The sequence below is a fragment of the Lactuca serriola genome, chromosome 9 (genome assembly GCF_051521515.1).
Source record: "Lactuca serriola cultivar US96UC23 chromosome 9, Lser_US96UC23_V15, whole genome shotgun sequence".
NCBI classification, from domain to species: domain Eukaryota; kingdom Viridiplantae; phylum Streptophyta; class Magnoliopsida; order Asterales; family Asteraceae; genus Lactuca; species Lactuca serriola.
Window position 1 is genome coordinate 218,419,508 of NC_136416.1, and position 15,695 is coordinate 218,435,202.

The window sequence follows — 15,695 nt, forward strand, 5'->3', positions numbered from 1 at the left end:
CTATGTGATCTGCTAGATCGGTTTGATTGGATGTGAATTGTTATATGATTAAATGTTTATGTGCATATGGTTGTTGGACTGGAGTTGGGTTGAGGCGGGTCCTGCTTTGTGTTGTAGGCCAACATACCTAGGGCGGACCAGTTATCCCGAAGGCCCAGCGAGCGGTCCGGATAGGCTGTAGGCCCCAAGAGGGCGGACCAGACGTGCCGAGGCTCGGAGAGTGGACTAGGCCGACTGAAGGCCCAGTGCGGGCAAACCAGTCATACTGTAGACTCAAAGAGTGGACCAGGTGGATTGAAGGCCCGGTGCGGGCGGACCAATCACACTGTAGACTCGATGTATATGGTTAGACTCGGAAGGTGGACCAGGTGGACTGAAGGCCGGTGCGGCAGACCAATCACACAGTAGACCCGAAGTGCATGGTTGTTCTGTGTTATGTTATGATATGGCATGTTATGCATGTATGGTATATGTGGTTGGTATTTTGGGGGTATCTCACTAACCTTTCGGGCTTACAGTTGTGGTTTAATGTTTTTCAGGTTCTTCAGGAGACCGTGGCAAGGCAAAGGCGTGATCGTACCGCTCCTCATGATTATGTTTTATGATGTGGTCCTGGGAAGACTCTGATAATAATTGTATTGAAAACCTTTTTGTAATAACTTAATGAAACGGGGTTGTTTTTGAAAAGTTTAAATTGGTTGAAATTTTTAGAGCGTTACACATTTGTTCATCAACCATAATTAAAAATCAGAGTTATAAAGAAAACAATGCGGAATCTTAAATCATAAAACCGTTGATGTGCGTGTGTACAGTCCTGTCTTCGCAACCCGATAAGTACCTGACAAATATTGGAATCCACAACTGTAAGCCTAAGTATAGTCAGTTCCCCCCAAAATACCCCACACAACAATACATATACAATGCATGTACACCGGGCCCATAATATAAAATTGGATTGCCCCGGGGCCTATGGTTATCTGATTGGATTTCCCATGGGTCCACAATCATAAGACTGGATTTCCCCCCTCCATACCCACAACACACGGTTGGATTGCTCCCGAGCGCACAGCCACAAAGACTGGATTGCCCTCAGGCCCATAGTCAGCAAGACTGGATTCCCTCGAGTCCACAGTGACCAAGACTAGATTGCTCTCGGGTATGTTGGCCTACGGCACAAAGCAATATTGCCTTAACCTAACTATATTATGTTAAAATATGCAAAAAAAAAAAAAAAAAAAAAAAAAAAAAACAATAATAAGCAAGCATAGGTAATGGTAGACAAGAAATGTGGTGGTTTGAGAGTTAATAGATTATTAACTCTTAATCAGGCCCTTTTGGTTAAATGGGTGTGGTAGTTTCAAAATTTTCCTAACTCACTTTGGGTTTAGGATGACTAAATCTATTCGTTATCATAATGGTTTGATTCATTCCTGACTACGGTCATGTATTGATTCTACTAGGTTGTATAATTTAAAAGCAATGATGCATTTACGTGACCAAAGGGTTGATTTTATGGATTTTTGTGTTAAAAATGTTGGAGACGGTTCTCTAACTTCTTTTTGGGATGATGTGTGTCTTGGTGAGGTTCCTTTGAATACTAGATTTCGTAGAGTGTTTTCTCTTGATCTTAACAAACGAGCTACAGTTCAGGAAATGTTGGGTCCTTACGATTGGTTGTGTAATTTGCCTATGAATCTGAGGGGGTGGGGCTAAAAATCACTGATAAACTGATTTATTTTCTTTGCTAGCCATGATTTCTTTGTTTCCTTTAAAGGATCGATGGTGGTAGTCCTTTGATGGCTCGGGAGATTTTATAATTATGTCTACTAGAGATTTGATTAACAAAAATACCTTGACTTTTTTCTAATACACCTACTGCTTGGAACAAGTTGTGTAATGTCCTGATTTTCAGAATAAAATATTCATTTTTAATTTAGAATAAACATATATTTACATAAAGATACCATCAAGTAAAAACCCTTTTGTTCATAAACCATAATCCAAAATCAGAGTTGTAAAGAAAAACATTGCGGAATCTCAAAACATGGAAGTGTTGATGATGATGTGTGTAAAATCATACCTTTGCCTTCTTACGATCTATTGAAGTACCTGAAAACATTTAATCCATAACTATAAGCACAAAGATTAGTGAGTCCCCCAAAATATCACATACATCACAACTATTTATTAATAACAACAACGGGTCAATAGCTACTTCAAGTTTGCATCAACCCACAAGAACGTGTGTGTATCAACTCCGAGTCCATATCAACCCACAACAATAGGACCCTATCATCCCACAAAAAGCATGCAAATATACAATCACCTAGCAAAACGCATAACAACTATGACATAAGTAATACAGTGAGAAAACTCACCTCATCTAAACAGCAGAGACTCGCCAGCAATCTCAATGACAGAAAAACTAACACGAGCTACCTAATATCAAACCGAGACCAGATCTATAATCAATTACTTAAATCCATCAAGAATTGACCCAAAAGTCAATCTAGTCAAAAGTCAATGGTCAACGGTCAAAGTTAAAAGTCAACATTCTGGTGAACAGGCACTTCACACCCCTACCTAGGCGTCCCGCACCCATAAAAAGACAAAATAATCAAGTCTCAGCTCAAAAATGGATGAGACCAAACATTTCTTTAAAATCTCGCCATGCTCATAACGAGGGTGTCACATCCTACCTAGACTAACCCATAAAATGCGACTTAATCCATTACATCCAATTCCCAAACTTCCAGATCTGGTCCTTAACAATGTATTAATGGACAAATTTTCTAACTTTAACCATTAATACATTCAAAACAAGCAATATCTAAACTTTAATACCTGAAAATGATTTAAAGGACCATACAACTTGCATGACTTAAAGGACAAGAACAAGCTGCCAACTTTCCAAGTCTAAAGGGTCCAAAGAGCATTCCTAGGAGCTCAAAAGATGTTGGAGGCATCTCAACTCAAAGATCATAAACAAATGGACCAAAAAGCAGATAACATGACCAATAACAAGATCTAGCAAACCAAAGAGCAAGTTATGGACTTTACACTAACAAAAGTCCATAAATACAGTGACTTTGTTGGATCCAAACTTGTAACAACTTTTCTTGCAACCAAATAAACTTTATTGATCTTCAAGCTTCACCAAATCACCACAAAAGCACCAAAAATGGTTCAAGGAAAGAGGATAAGCTAACAATACTCAAATGAGGCTTGGTTTCACTCAATGAACATTCTAGGGTCTATGGAGGCTGAGGAATGACCAATCATTAGAGATAATGCACTTTAAATAGTCATAAACCCTAAAACACGATCAACCCACTAGGCTGGAAGCGCGTCACACTTATAAACGTGGGTTTGCGATTAATTCCATATTTTCATATTTTTCAGCTAATACGATAAATAGCTTCATGCTTCGCCCCCATCCTTCTACTTCCTTATGGATTATAAAACCCTCAATTAAAGAGTGGAAAAACATAATTGGAGCTCGGATGTTAAAAGTTGGTTCTTATTGAAGTTAATATCATGGTTTAGTGGATGTCTTTGAATAGGCTTCCTTTAAAAAATAACTTGGTTATTCCCGATGTGTGATTAGTTTTTGGAAAATATAAACCTCTTATTTTTGGTTGTCGTTTGGTTGTTACTTTGTTTGATAAAATAGAGAAAAGGTGGGATATGGTTATCTCGGGTCTTAATTCCTTTAAAGATTGGTCCTCTTGGTTTCTTATAGTTAGGTTGCACTCTTCCTGTAAGACGTACTTGGAAGCACTATTCTTCACAATGTCGTGGTTCATTTGGTTGGTTAGAAATTCCAACTTTTTTATTCTATTTGGATTAAGAAGAGGGATTTGTAGGATAAAGTTCTTACTCAATCTTTTTTGTGGGTGTCTAATAGAAGTAGGAGGAGAAAAGTTAGCTAGGTTGGGTGGTTATTCAATCATATTTTAGTTGTTTGATGTGTTCTTTCTTTTATGTTTTTGAACCTTTTTGTGATGTTGGGTTTTGTTCTAACTAGTTCTTTGTTAACGTGTTCTAATATAATTTTTTGTTCGGAAAAAAACATCAGACCTAGTAGTCATAAGGAAAAGGGCATCTGACATCGATTATTAGATAACATTCATTGTTGGGGTATCAAGAATGTGATGAGTATCACCGTAGATAATGCAATTCCATTGACAATGCAATAGATTTTTTGATCAAAAAATTACCACGCTTGTATGATGGGGCAAACTCTTCCACATAAAGTGTATAACTTAAATTTTCAACCTTATTGTGAAAGATGGATTGAGTGATAACGATTATCATGTACAATGTTTGCCAAAGGCGATACGATATATTAGACTATCCATACAATGGATCACAATGTTTAGAAAGTGTATAAAAGAACTTGATGTGGAATCGATGGAATTTGTGTCCAATAATTGTCCAGTACAATGGAACTTGACTTATGAATTGTTGAAAACTATCTTGGATTTGGAACGTGACATTCGAGTAAAGTCGATAACTTCATACGACAAAGATTTTAGACTTACAAGTTTATATGTTTATGTTCTAAGACATTTTGGCAATTCAAAATTCGAACGTGACATTCGAGTATGCATTTAGTACTATCAAGTGCATATTAGATTCTTTCTAACGAAACATGTCCACACCAATGGTAGATGCTTTGGTTTGTACAGAATATTGGGTTAGAAATGCAAGAAAATCGATTATGTACAATATTGAAGATATTATAAAAGATGATGTATCCTTAGGTAACAACTTCCAACATATTTCTTGTTTTTTGGCAAGAAATCATTGATATATACTAACTTCCAACTTCGTTTTGTTTCCGGTTTATACTAGTTTTTGAAAAGGCGATACAAAATACACAATACAAAGGGACAATGAAAAGAAGAAAAAAAAGGGTATATAGAGATTCAAGAGTGGATAGTTGTAGAGATTTTACAGTCTATGTTTGTTTTTGTGTCGAGGGATATGCTTATTTTTTGTAAGTACATTTCTAAAAAATACTGCTAGTTAAAATATTTAATGTTCTTATATATATATATATATATATATATATATATATATATATATATATATATATATATATATATATATATATATATATATGGGAAAAGTGAATATACCCTTAAGGGTATATAAGCTTAGGTACCCAAACTCACCATCTTACGTCGTTTTGTATCATCTATACACATTATAATTATCCAATGTTTTTCTAATTCAACTTCTAACTTAATTTAATTCCAAGATTTTTATAAATTTTACATTTATCTTCCTCTTAATTAATTTTCATTTTTAACTATAATATATATATATATATATATATATATATATATATATATATATATATATAGGTGTTCAGCATAAAGATGTGATCTAAAAGGAAGATAATAGTGAAATTTCGAAAATCTTGAAAGTAATTTAAGTTAAGGGTTGAAGTTTAAGAACATTATAATGAATATATCAAACAAAACGACGTATTAAATAAAATAATAATATTTTTTTAAGACGTCCAAATCATTAAGCTAATTGTACAACTAATCACTAATAAAATAATATTAAAATTTAAACAAACTCCTATAAATCCTCTCTTCCAAGGTTTTGACCAAATCTTTTTTCATCCAAATAAATACTCTAACACCCTATAATTTGGTCATTTCATGAATTTTTTTTATTTTTAATATGACATGTTTACTAAAACAAACTAATGATTGAATTGAAAGTAATCAATCTCTATCGAAAAGAAATTAATTGTCGAAACAAACTATTTGTTGCTCGCCGCTTTGCACGGGTAAACGGCTATATATATATATATATATATATATATATATATATATATATATATATATATATATATATATATATATATATATATATATATATATATATATATATATATATATATATATATATATATATATATATATATATATATATATACTTCTTATATGGTTGTTTTGTGTAGTCCTTAGTGTTCGATAAATATTGACGGGTGACCCTTCAAACATGTCAATATTGCACCCATGTGCATTTGGATTGTAGACGTATGAACAAAACATGGTCATAAGTTTGTTCATCGTTTGACAATACTCCAAACATGCCATATGTTAAAATTAACATAAAGCTAACAATTCCAAAACATGAGCATTAGTTTTTTTTTCTAACTTTTTCATCAGCTTCATATGGGTGTTTGGTATTGAGAAACGAAATTATTTATTGACTTGTTAGTTTTTTAAAAAATTAAGTTTAAAAAATATTTGATAACCATATAAACTATATTTGGTGTATTAACTGAAAAGCTAGCTGATAGCTGAAAAACTAGTTGTTAAATAAAAAATTAGCTGATAGTTGAAAATTTAGTTGATAAAAAATGACGTTTGATAAAACTAGCTAAAAAATTGACTGAAATATATAAAATTACATAAAAGGGCATTTAAGAGTATTTGTTTCTATAATTAATTAAGGGTATTTTTGAATTTTTTTTTAAAAAAAAACTCCTAAAAAACTAATCTAAAGTAGTTTTTCAAAAAACTAGTTTATAAACTACTTTTTGGTTTGTCAGAGACAACAACATAAAAAAGTTTAAAAACAAATTAGCTTATCAACTAGCTGTGGCGTGCCAAATAAAACCATAATTACTTTTCAAAAATGTTTTTTGTAACACTTAAATAAATTGTTTTATAGGAGTCAAAAGTTATGACCTATAAAAAACATCTTATAGTTTATATACCCAAAAAAAAAACATTTTTACCCTTGCTAAATATACTAGGCTAACATCAACACTTTTTAGCTTATTGCTTACTAACTTTACTAACATACCGTCTTTTAAAACCATGTAAACTAATCAAAACATCGTCTTTTAAAACCATGTAAATTAATCAAAACATTTTTTAATTTATAATTTTTTTGTAACCGTATAAACAAATAAACACTTTTATCAAGAAGTGTTTATTAAGTTAAATAAGTATATCCCAAACGCACCCTTAATAAATAATCAACAACTCAAGGCAACTCGGAAATTAAAAAAAAAGGTAATATACTTTCAAAATCGGTTATTTTCGGTTTTAGAACCTTAAAAACAAAGAGGTCGGTTTAAAATCGGTTCTTTTCGTTTTGATCAGCTTGTTACTTTTAGTTTGATCTTATTTGTTTTGATTTGTTGTCAATTTTAAGTTGGTATAATTTTTTTAATTTATTGATGTTTTGCTGTTATTTGAAATGTTAATTGGTTTACCCACAGATTTTTAAAATTCTTTTAATGTATTTCAGATTATATTGGTATGGAATTTGGGAAAGAAAAGTAAGCATATATATTAGTTTTAAGAACTCTTTGTTTAAAGAAACTTTCATAGAAATCCCCAACAATGCATAGTATAAAGCATTTTGTCATAACTTTAGTAAGACAAGAATCTTATGGAACTAAAGAATTTCTTTATGTTAATTACAACTATCCATGCATCATGGTACAAGTAATTACACCATTCAATCTGGTAATTCCACCCAGATGCAGATGCAATCATAACAGAAAAAGAGTTGTCGCTATCACCAAGTATAAAAGTTAAAATCAAATCAACATGATGATAGATGATGTAGTAAATTATACAAAGCAAAAACAAAAAGAAATTTGTCTTGAAATCTGTAGGATCGAAAGATTTCTGGAGGGGATCAACAAGAGAAAATAAGCATTCAAATATATAGATTCATTGCTTACCATGGAAAAATTCGAAATCAAACAGATGTTTTAGCTAAACAATTTATACAATCACCAACTTGAAAACCCTTTCCGTTTTCGATTAAATTACCTGGATGAAACTGGGTTCAAAGCTCTTGCAAATCCATTCATCGCTCCGTAACTTTTAGAGCTAAACCCTAAACATCCCAATAGGCCTTGCTTGTAGGGTAAATAGGTTTTCTTCCTCAGCTCCTCTGCTTGTGCTCGATTCGTTGTGTAATGCAGTTCGTGTGCCGAACGAGCAATCCTCCGTTTACTGTTTATCCCCACCCCATTCACGGCCTTTCTGACGGTGGGTTTTGCCGCCTCCGCCGTGGGAGGTCCGTCACCGGCAGTGGTGGTGGTTGGAGTTGTCGCTTTATTCTTCATAGCCGATGTGTCGGCTGATTTCTTGTCCTTGTTAGAAGAAGGGGAAAAGGACAATGAGGTTCTCCAGAACTTATGATTCCCGTTGCTGCTAGTACTATTTCGTCCTTCACTCTTGCTTCTATACAGAAATTCCTTCAAAAACACCCACCGTTTTGAGCTCCGGCCGACGGACGACGACCTTGAGGAAGCACCGGACGGCGGAGTTTCGCTATCGAGAACCTCTTCGTCGGCTTTTGCTTTATCTTCTGCTTCTAATTTCTGTTTGATTTCATTGATTTCCGTTGATTCTCTTCCGTCTTCAAATTCCTCCAGCCATTGAAATGCATTGTTAGTCCTCAACGGCGACATAGATCTAGCTCTTCTCCTTAACGACTTAGATCTGTCTCGAAACTTCAAATCTCTACCTCTCCCAAGCTTATCCTCGCTGTCACTTCCATCTCCATCTCCGATCTCGTTCTCGTCAACATCAAGCAATGGAGCTAGTACCTGAGGACGTTGAAGGTGAGACGACAGCTTCATCGGACGGATCTGGCCGTTTAAGAAAAGCTCATCGGCGGAGCTCATGGATCCGGTTGGAGCTACAACATGAGACTCAAACTCAAAAGATCCTCCAGCTCCTTCAATAGGAGTAGAAGAGCCCGAGTTTGACGAACCCATATTCGAAGAAGAAGACAGCATAAAGTGTATAGGACTTGCGGGAGCGCTGTAGAAAAATCCACCACCGTAAGAAGAGGGAGCTCCACGGCCAGGACTGGACGGGGCACTAACAAAAGGAGTGGAGCAAGCGCTGTCGAAGTCGTCGGTGAATGTGATGAGATCAGCGGCATTGTTAGCAGCAGGGGTTTCGCGTTCCTCCATTGACGTGCGTGAGAGAGAAAGAGAAAGAGAAAGAGAAAGAGAGATAGAGGTGATGGGAAAGCCTTGAGCAGAGGGAGTTGTTATTATGCATTTATTTTCCCAAAAGTGAACCACACCACTATTCATTTATTTTACTTTGTTTATTGTTCGTTCGAGGTAAATGTCAATGAACTATGAACCCCAGAATATATTCCCTACCATAGCTTTATCTTTTTATATTTACCTCAACTTAGGGGTGTTTGGCTAAGATTTTGAAAGGCAAAAGTCATTTTACAAAAAGTTACAAAAAGCCAGGATTTTGTAATTTTTCCAAAAAATTCATTTTTCCTTATATAAAAGAATAGCTTTTACAAGATTACCAAACATCTTTTGCCTTTCTATCTTTTCCTAAAAGCTAAAAGATGTTTTAAAAGATAAAAAATAACAAAAAAATAACTTGTTAAATTTTATGAAATTTAATAGCGAGACATCTAGAATTTGAAAACTTTAAAATATGGGATTTTAACAAAACTAACCCTTCTAAATGTTATTAAATTATTCGTTTGTATCCTTCTAAAATATTACTTGTATATCCTTATAAACTTTACAATTACATATATATCCTTCTAAAACTATAAAATTCACATATATATTCAATTTTATATTTTAATTAGAATTAACCTAATTAAATATTAAAAAACTTAGCAAAATTCCAATTTATACATAATGTTACCAAAATATCATTTCCAAATAAAAATTAAAATTAAACCCTTTGAAATGCATATATATTCAATTAAATCAAGATGTGATAAAATCGGGACATGCTTTTTTTCTGATCGAAGTATTCTCAGTCGACTACTTAGATATGATCATCTTCTTCCACACTATCCAGATAAAGAACTCTAAGTTGTGTAAGGTTTTTTATAAGCATGGCTAGATTGGGTTTCTCAAGTTTTAGTGAGTGGTGTCCAAGGGAGAAAAACGAAGACAAATCAAGTACCTGCATGTTAGTAAGTTGTGACATTTGTCCTGGAATCTGAACTGAAAACCGGAATTTGACAAGCTTAAATTTGTCAAACTTGTCATGCTGCCAAATATGATTTGGAATCTATGTGAAGTTGAAGTTATTTTCTGCCAGATTCAACATCTAAAGATTCTTTAAACGGAAGAAAACATTGGAATCATGAATACCATCAGATATTGTCGTATTGCTTAAATCCAGACCGATAACCTGACCCGATGTTACAAGTAACTCCAACCCAGGTGCAACAATCTGACACAGTCTGGTTCCATGACACAACTTTTGTTGATAATGAAGAACTGAGTTGTAATTTGTTTCTCAACTTGATCAACTTTGAGTGTTGATCGATTTGACAACGACCAGAAACTAATATGGAATTAACCTCAAACATGATTAGGTATAAGTCGATCATCAAAATTTGTAAGTAGAGCTCAGTTCTCACCGGAGGAAATTATAATTCTAAACAGCTAATTGATGTGTATGGAGTATACTTATAAAAATCAAAATCCTATGACTGCAAAAACTGAACAGGTTATATTTTTTGTATTTGTTTTATGATATAAAAATAAAAAGTAACTGGATGCTTAGTGGTTAAGTATGGATCAATTTCAACATTTAAAAATCCTAAACTTGTATTGTGAGTAATTGAGTATTATCAAATCTTTATAATCTGCAATTTCACTCAAATACACACCCATATGGGAGGTAACAAAGGAGTAGGAGGCTTCATGAACATTAGCTTGAACTCAGTTGTAACATCCTAAAATTTAAGACTAAGTTCTTAAATTAATAAAGTAAATAAATGAAAGACTATTTATATAATTAAATCATTATGGTTTAATCATATCATTAATGATATGTTGTTTTTAGAAAGTTAAAGGTGGAAAATTATAACATTTCAAAAGTTAAAGGGACAGAAGTGTCAAGTCTGCAAAGTGAGTTGACGAAAGGGTTGAATTAACTAATGGGACGGTCTACAAAAGTTATAAAATGGATAAGAAGGACTTATTATGTAAACCCTTAAGTTAAAATAGAAAATATTGGGATTTGGGTAGTTTTGGTCAAAAGGTGCAAACTTAAGGGACTAAATATATAAAATAAAGATTATAGGGTGCACCCTTCCCCCACTTCAACCATTTAACGATGGAGAGAGCTTGGGACCAAGGAGATGGCGATTCTAAAGAGGATTTCTTACTAGAGTGGAGATATATCAAGAGATTGAAGTTACAACAAAGGATTGAGACCATTTAAGGTAGAATCTCTTCTCCACTAACTCTCAAATTCGAATTCATAACTTGGGAAAACCCCAATCTCAATTTTAGCTTCTTATAAGGATTAAGGTTTGGTTTTCTAACCTTCATTCTGTTGTTTTGATGATGCCAACCTCAATCCAATCATCCCATTGATGGATCTGAGGATTTGGGTAAACCTTTATGAGCCCTAATGAAACGTTCCAAAAATAAGACCTAAAAAATTCATTTTTCAACTAATAGAGCATTATCCCAAAACATCAACATAATTCTCAAAAAGATCAAATGTATCAAAACATCACAAAATATCAGAGTTATCATGAAAATGCAGAACTATATCGTGTGTGCACTGCAATCACCCCGAGCTCCTCTCTTTTGCACCAAAAGTACCTGAAACATAAACTAAAAACTGTAAGCACGAAGCTTAGTGAGTTTCCCATAAATACCACATACCACACATATCAAACATATAATGGCCCCCGCTTGATGAGTGTAATGGGCCCCGCCCTAACTCGTGTAACGGGCCCCACCCACTGAGTATAATGGGCCTCGCCCTAACTCACATAACGGACCCCGCCCAGTGAGTGTAACGGGCCCCGCCCTAACTCTCACAACGGGCCCTACCCATCATACAAACATACAAGTAAAACAAGTAATGGCATACAGATTACCCATTAGGCCCTGCCCACTAAGCATACATACACATGCAAGAGTCAAACAGACCTCTAACACCCTAGCATAACAAATCATGGGTCAGCATCGGTGCCTTCGACCCGCTAAGCACAGTGAGGAAAACTCACCTCGAACTGCTGAATCACACTGATAAATCTCTAGTTGTTGGCCCGCTAAAATCCTTGTGCTATCAATCACAAGATAACATCCAATTGATAATTGGATCCTGACTCACACTAAGAGTCCAAACTAGGGTAAAAGACCTTTTTATCCTTTCCATAACTTAGCCCAATCCAATTGTCTTAAAAAATAATTAACAAAATAATCATTTGTAACCCAAATATGGCCCAATTTCCCAAATTGGGCCTAGATCCCGCCGTGGGCCTTCAACCAAAACAATCTAACAATAGAGTTCTGATGGCCCAACAAGGCCCAAGACTACTAAGGTCCAACATGGGCCCATTTATGAGAAGCCCACAATTCTGAAGCCCACTGCTTAGTACGCAGGGCGTACTCAGCTCGTACGCTTAGTGTACTCGCTTTAGGGCTTGTACGTGCAGCGTACCTGCTTGTACGCCCAACATACACCCCCAACTTAGCCAACTTCCGTTATTCAGCTCTTAATCGATTAAGACTTCAACCCAAACTCAGATCTAACTTCCTTAAGGTGATTTATCACGTAAAGTTGGAAACTTTACGTGCATGCATGGATTAATGGGGCTCTTAGGTATCAAAAGAGCTTAACAAGTGACTTAACGCATGCATGAGTCCATGAATACCATTTAAGTTTGCATTTTTATGCTTAAGCAACCCTCAAAACGTCCAGATCTACAAGGTTTAGCTTATACAACAGCCTAAGCTCATCAAGGCCAACCAAAATGACCATTAACAAACTAAAGAGTAGATCAAAGAAAAGAGTAGACAAGGTATGGACTTTATACTTAAAAGTCACCAAAAGATGGAGCAAAATCTAGACCTCTAAGCTCTCCTCCAAGGAATGAGTCATCAAGCTTCTTCTTCTACCACTTCAAGATGCACAAAACACACCAAAGATCAAAATCAAGGCTCAAGAGCACCACACAAGGAAAAGGGATGAATTGGGGTTTTTAAAGGTATGGAGGTTGATTAAACAAGGCCAAATGAGGCTATCATATGGTTTATATAGGGTACAAGCCCTAAAATTAGGGTTTCATATCTGCTCACGTACGCCCAGCCTAAGTGGATGAGCTTCGTGCTCATAACAGGCTACTAAACCAAACGTACACTATGGTACGCCCCACATACTAACCAAAAGGGGCAAAAATGCAATGCTTTTTAATATGAAGGGTTAAACAAGAAACTTACAAACTTTCAAGTATTAAACCTAAATATTCAAATTGGGAATTTCATGTTTGTATTTTATATTGGAATGGATTAAATGACCTAGATGATGTTTGATGAAAATGAATCCAATTGGAATGCTCAAACACATCGATGATAGTAGAATTATGTATAAGTTAGGGTTGAAATGGTTTAGGGGACAATATGATTAAACCAATGTATTCCTTTGTAGTTGAGAGATTGACGGGTAAAGGAAGTTCATAATTATGAATGGATACTCTTGGAGTGATTTGAAATCAAAACATAAGGTGTTGCTTGATTCCTAGATTGATATATGGAATAATTGGTCATAAGGGTATTTTGGGAAATCTAGGGATAGCTATATGTTGATTGAAATATAGGAAGTGAATGACATTCATGAACATGAATTGACACTCTAGAGATGATATTCAAACATAAATATGAAGGATCTCTTGATCTATAAGCAGTTCTAGTGATTGTTTAGCTATAAGGGCAATTTGGGAAACATGGAATGGAATTGAGGATTCCATTGTTATTTTATGTATTTACAATGAGATTAATGTGGTTTTATGTACTTGACAACTTTCATATGAGTGTTCAGTGAGTTAGGAACAAACTATGTGAAATTTTGAATGTACAATTAGAAATTGGACTAGTTAAACTTTCAATTGAACTTAAGGATCATCATATCCTTAATGGTTTCAATGAGCACTTAATAGATTAAGTGGGGTGTGTTTGGATGATAAAAACACCTCCTAATCATGTGTGAGGACATAAATAAATGGTACAAAGTGATTTGGAAAATGGTCTTCAATAACTATGAAAAGTAGGGTATTATTTTGAGAAAAATCGAGTTTTGGGTGTGTCCATACACAAAAACACGGCCCCATGGAAATTCACGCTTTGATTTCCATGGCCTGTGTAAGTCCTTGTTAGAGGTTTTCTTGTTCTCTTCACAACTTCTGCACATGCTCTTGGATTTACGCGTGGTTTTTGCCTACGTTCATAGTTTTTTCATAAGGAATAGTTTGAAACACTAAAATTTAGTAGTGGAACCCTTGAGGGGTATTTTGGACATTTTAATAGATTATTTCCATATATGTTATAGGTAGTGGTTGAAGAGGACCGCTTTAGGGAAAGGAAGTAGAAGAGCACTAGCTAACCTACATGTGATTGAGGTGAGTACGTGGTTGCATTTTCCCACTGTGGGGTACATGGAAAAATTATTTTATGATAATGAAATGCAATGCTTTGATATATGAAATGTTTTGATATTGAAAGTGTTTAATGTTTTGGAAATAATGTTTGAAAGAATGTCGTGAAGGCAAGAATGTTTTTGAATGCAAAGAATGTTTTAGAAGAAAATATGTTTTGATAACGTGTTGAAATGTTTTGAGGTATAAATGCTTTACTTTTCAAATGAGTATTTTGATATTGACATACGAAATATGCAAATCATAGAAAGTAATAACAAGAAATGGAAAGCAATGAAAATAATTTTTCCATCACATAGGCTACAAACTCACTGCATCCCTGCTGTAAACTCTGTCTCGCTCTGGCAGCCGAACAAAATGTTGACGCAGAACGGGTACCCTCGCCATAAATCATAAGAACTCCCCCACTAGGGTCTCGTATGGTTACCAACTGTCGCTCGCAGTCGATAACCGCTCCAAAGCTGCTCAACCAGTCCATGCCTACGATGACACAGACATCTCCCATCGCAATCGGGACCAAATCAATCAGAAACTCAACGCTGAAAATCTCGAGCACGCATCCTCGAATCACATCAGTCGCATACACCGCTCGCTCATTAGCTATGGAAACTCGTAGAGGTCGACTCAACGCCTCCCGCTGGGTACTGATGTGCTGACTAAACGCTAAAGACACAAATGACTGACTTGCACCCGAGTCAAATAACACCAAAGCAGGTACAGAACTCACAAGAAAAGTACTTACGCATATCGCAATATAAGCATAATATCTCATAACTCAACATAAATAAAAGAAAGAATACATACCAGCCATGACATCGGGAGTTGCGTGGACCTCCTCTGCTGTCAACTGGAAGGCTCTCCCACGAGCCTTCGGTGCCTCGGCCTTCACCGGCCGAACCTTGGTAGCTCGAGCAGCAGGTGCAGATCCCTGCCGCAGTTGTGGGCACTCGGCCTTCCGATGGCCGGTTTGGTTGCAATGGAAGAAAACCATGAATCCCTGGGGACAATCCCTCGCATAGTACCCTTCCTCCCACACTTGTAACACACCCCAGCTCTGCACACTTCCTCATGGCTCTTGCCGCACTTCCCACAAGTGCGACCCTTCGGACCCCTAGATCTCGAATCAGCGGGCTTTGCCCGCTTGGCTGCCGGCTGCACCTATGCCGGTCGCCTATCCCTCCTCTGAGACTCGGCCTCCTCCCTGACCTGAGTCTCCAGCTCAATCTCGCTCTTTCGGGCAT

At 35.6% G+C, this 15,695-nt stretch overlaps 1 protein-coding gene across 1 annotated transcript; it reads right to left on the minus strand.

Annotated features, from left to right (window-relative positions):
* Window positions 1-7,692: 7,692 nt before the first annotated feature.
* Window positions 7,693-9,068, minus strand: LOC145074052 (uncharacterized). Its single transcript, XM_079020494.1, has one exon. The coding sequence runs from the start codon at window positions 8,975-8,977 to the stop codon at window positions 7,817-7,819; it is 1,161 nt and encodes a 386-aa protein (XP_078876620.1). The 5' UTR covers window positions 8,978-9,068; the 3' UTR covers window positions 7,693-7,816.
* Window positions 9,069-15,695: the final 6,627 nt, after the last annotated feature.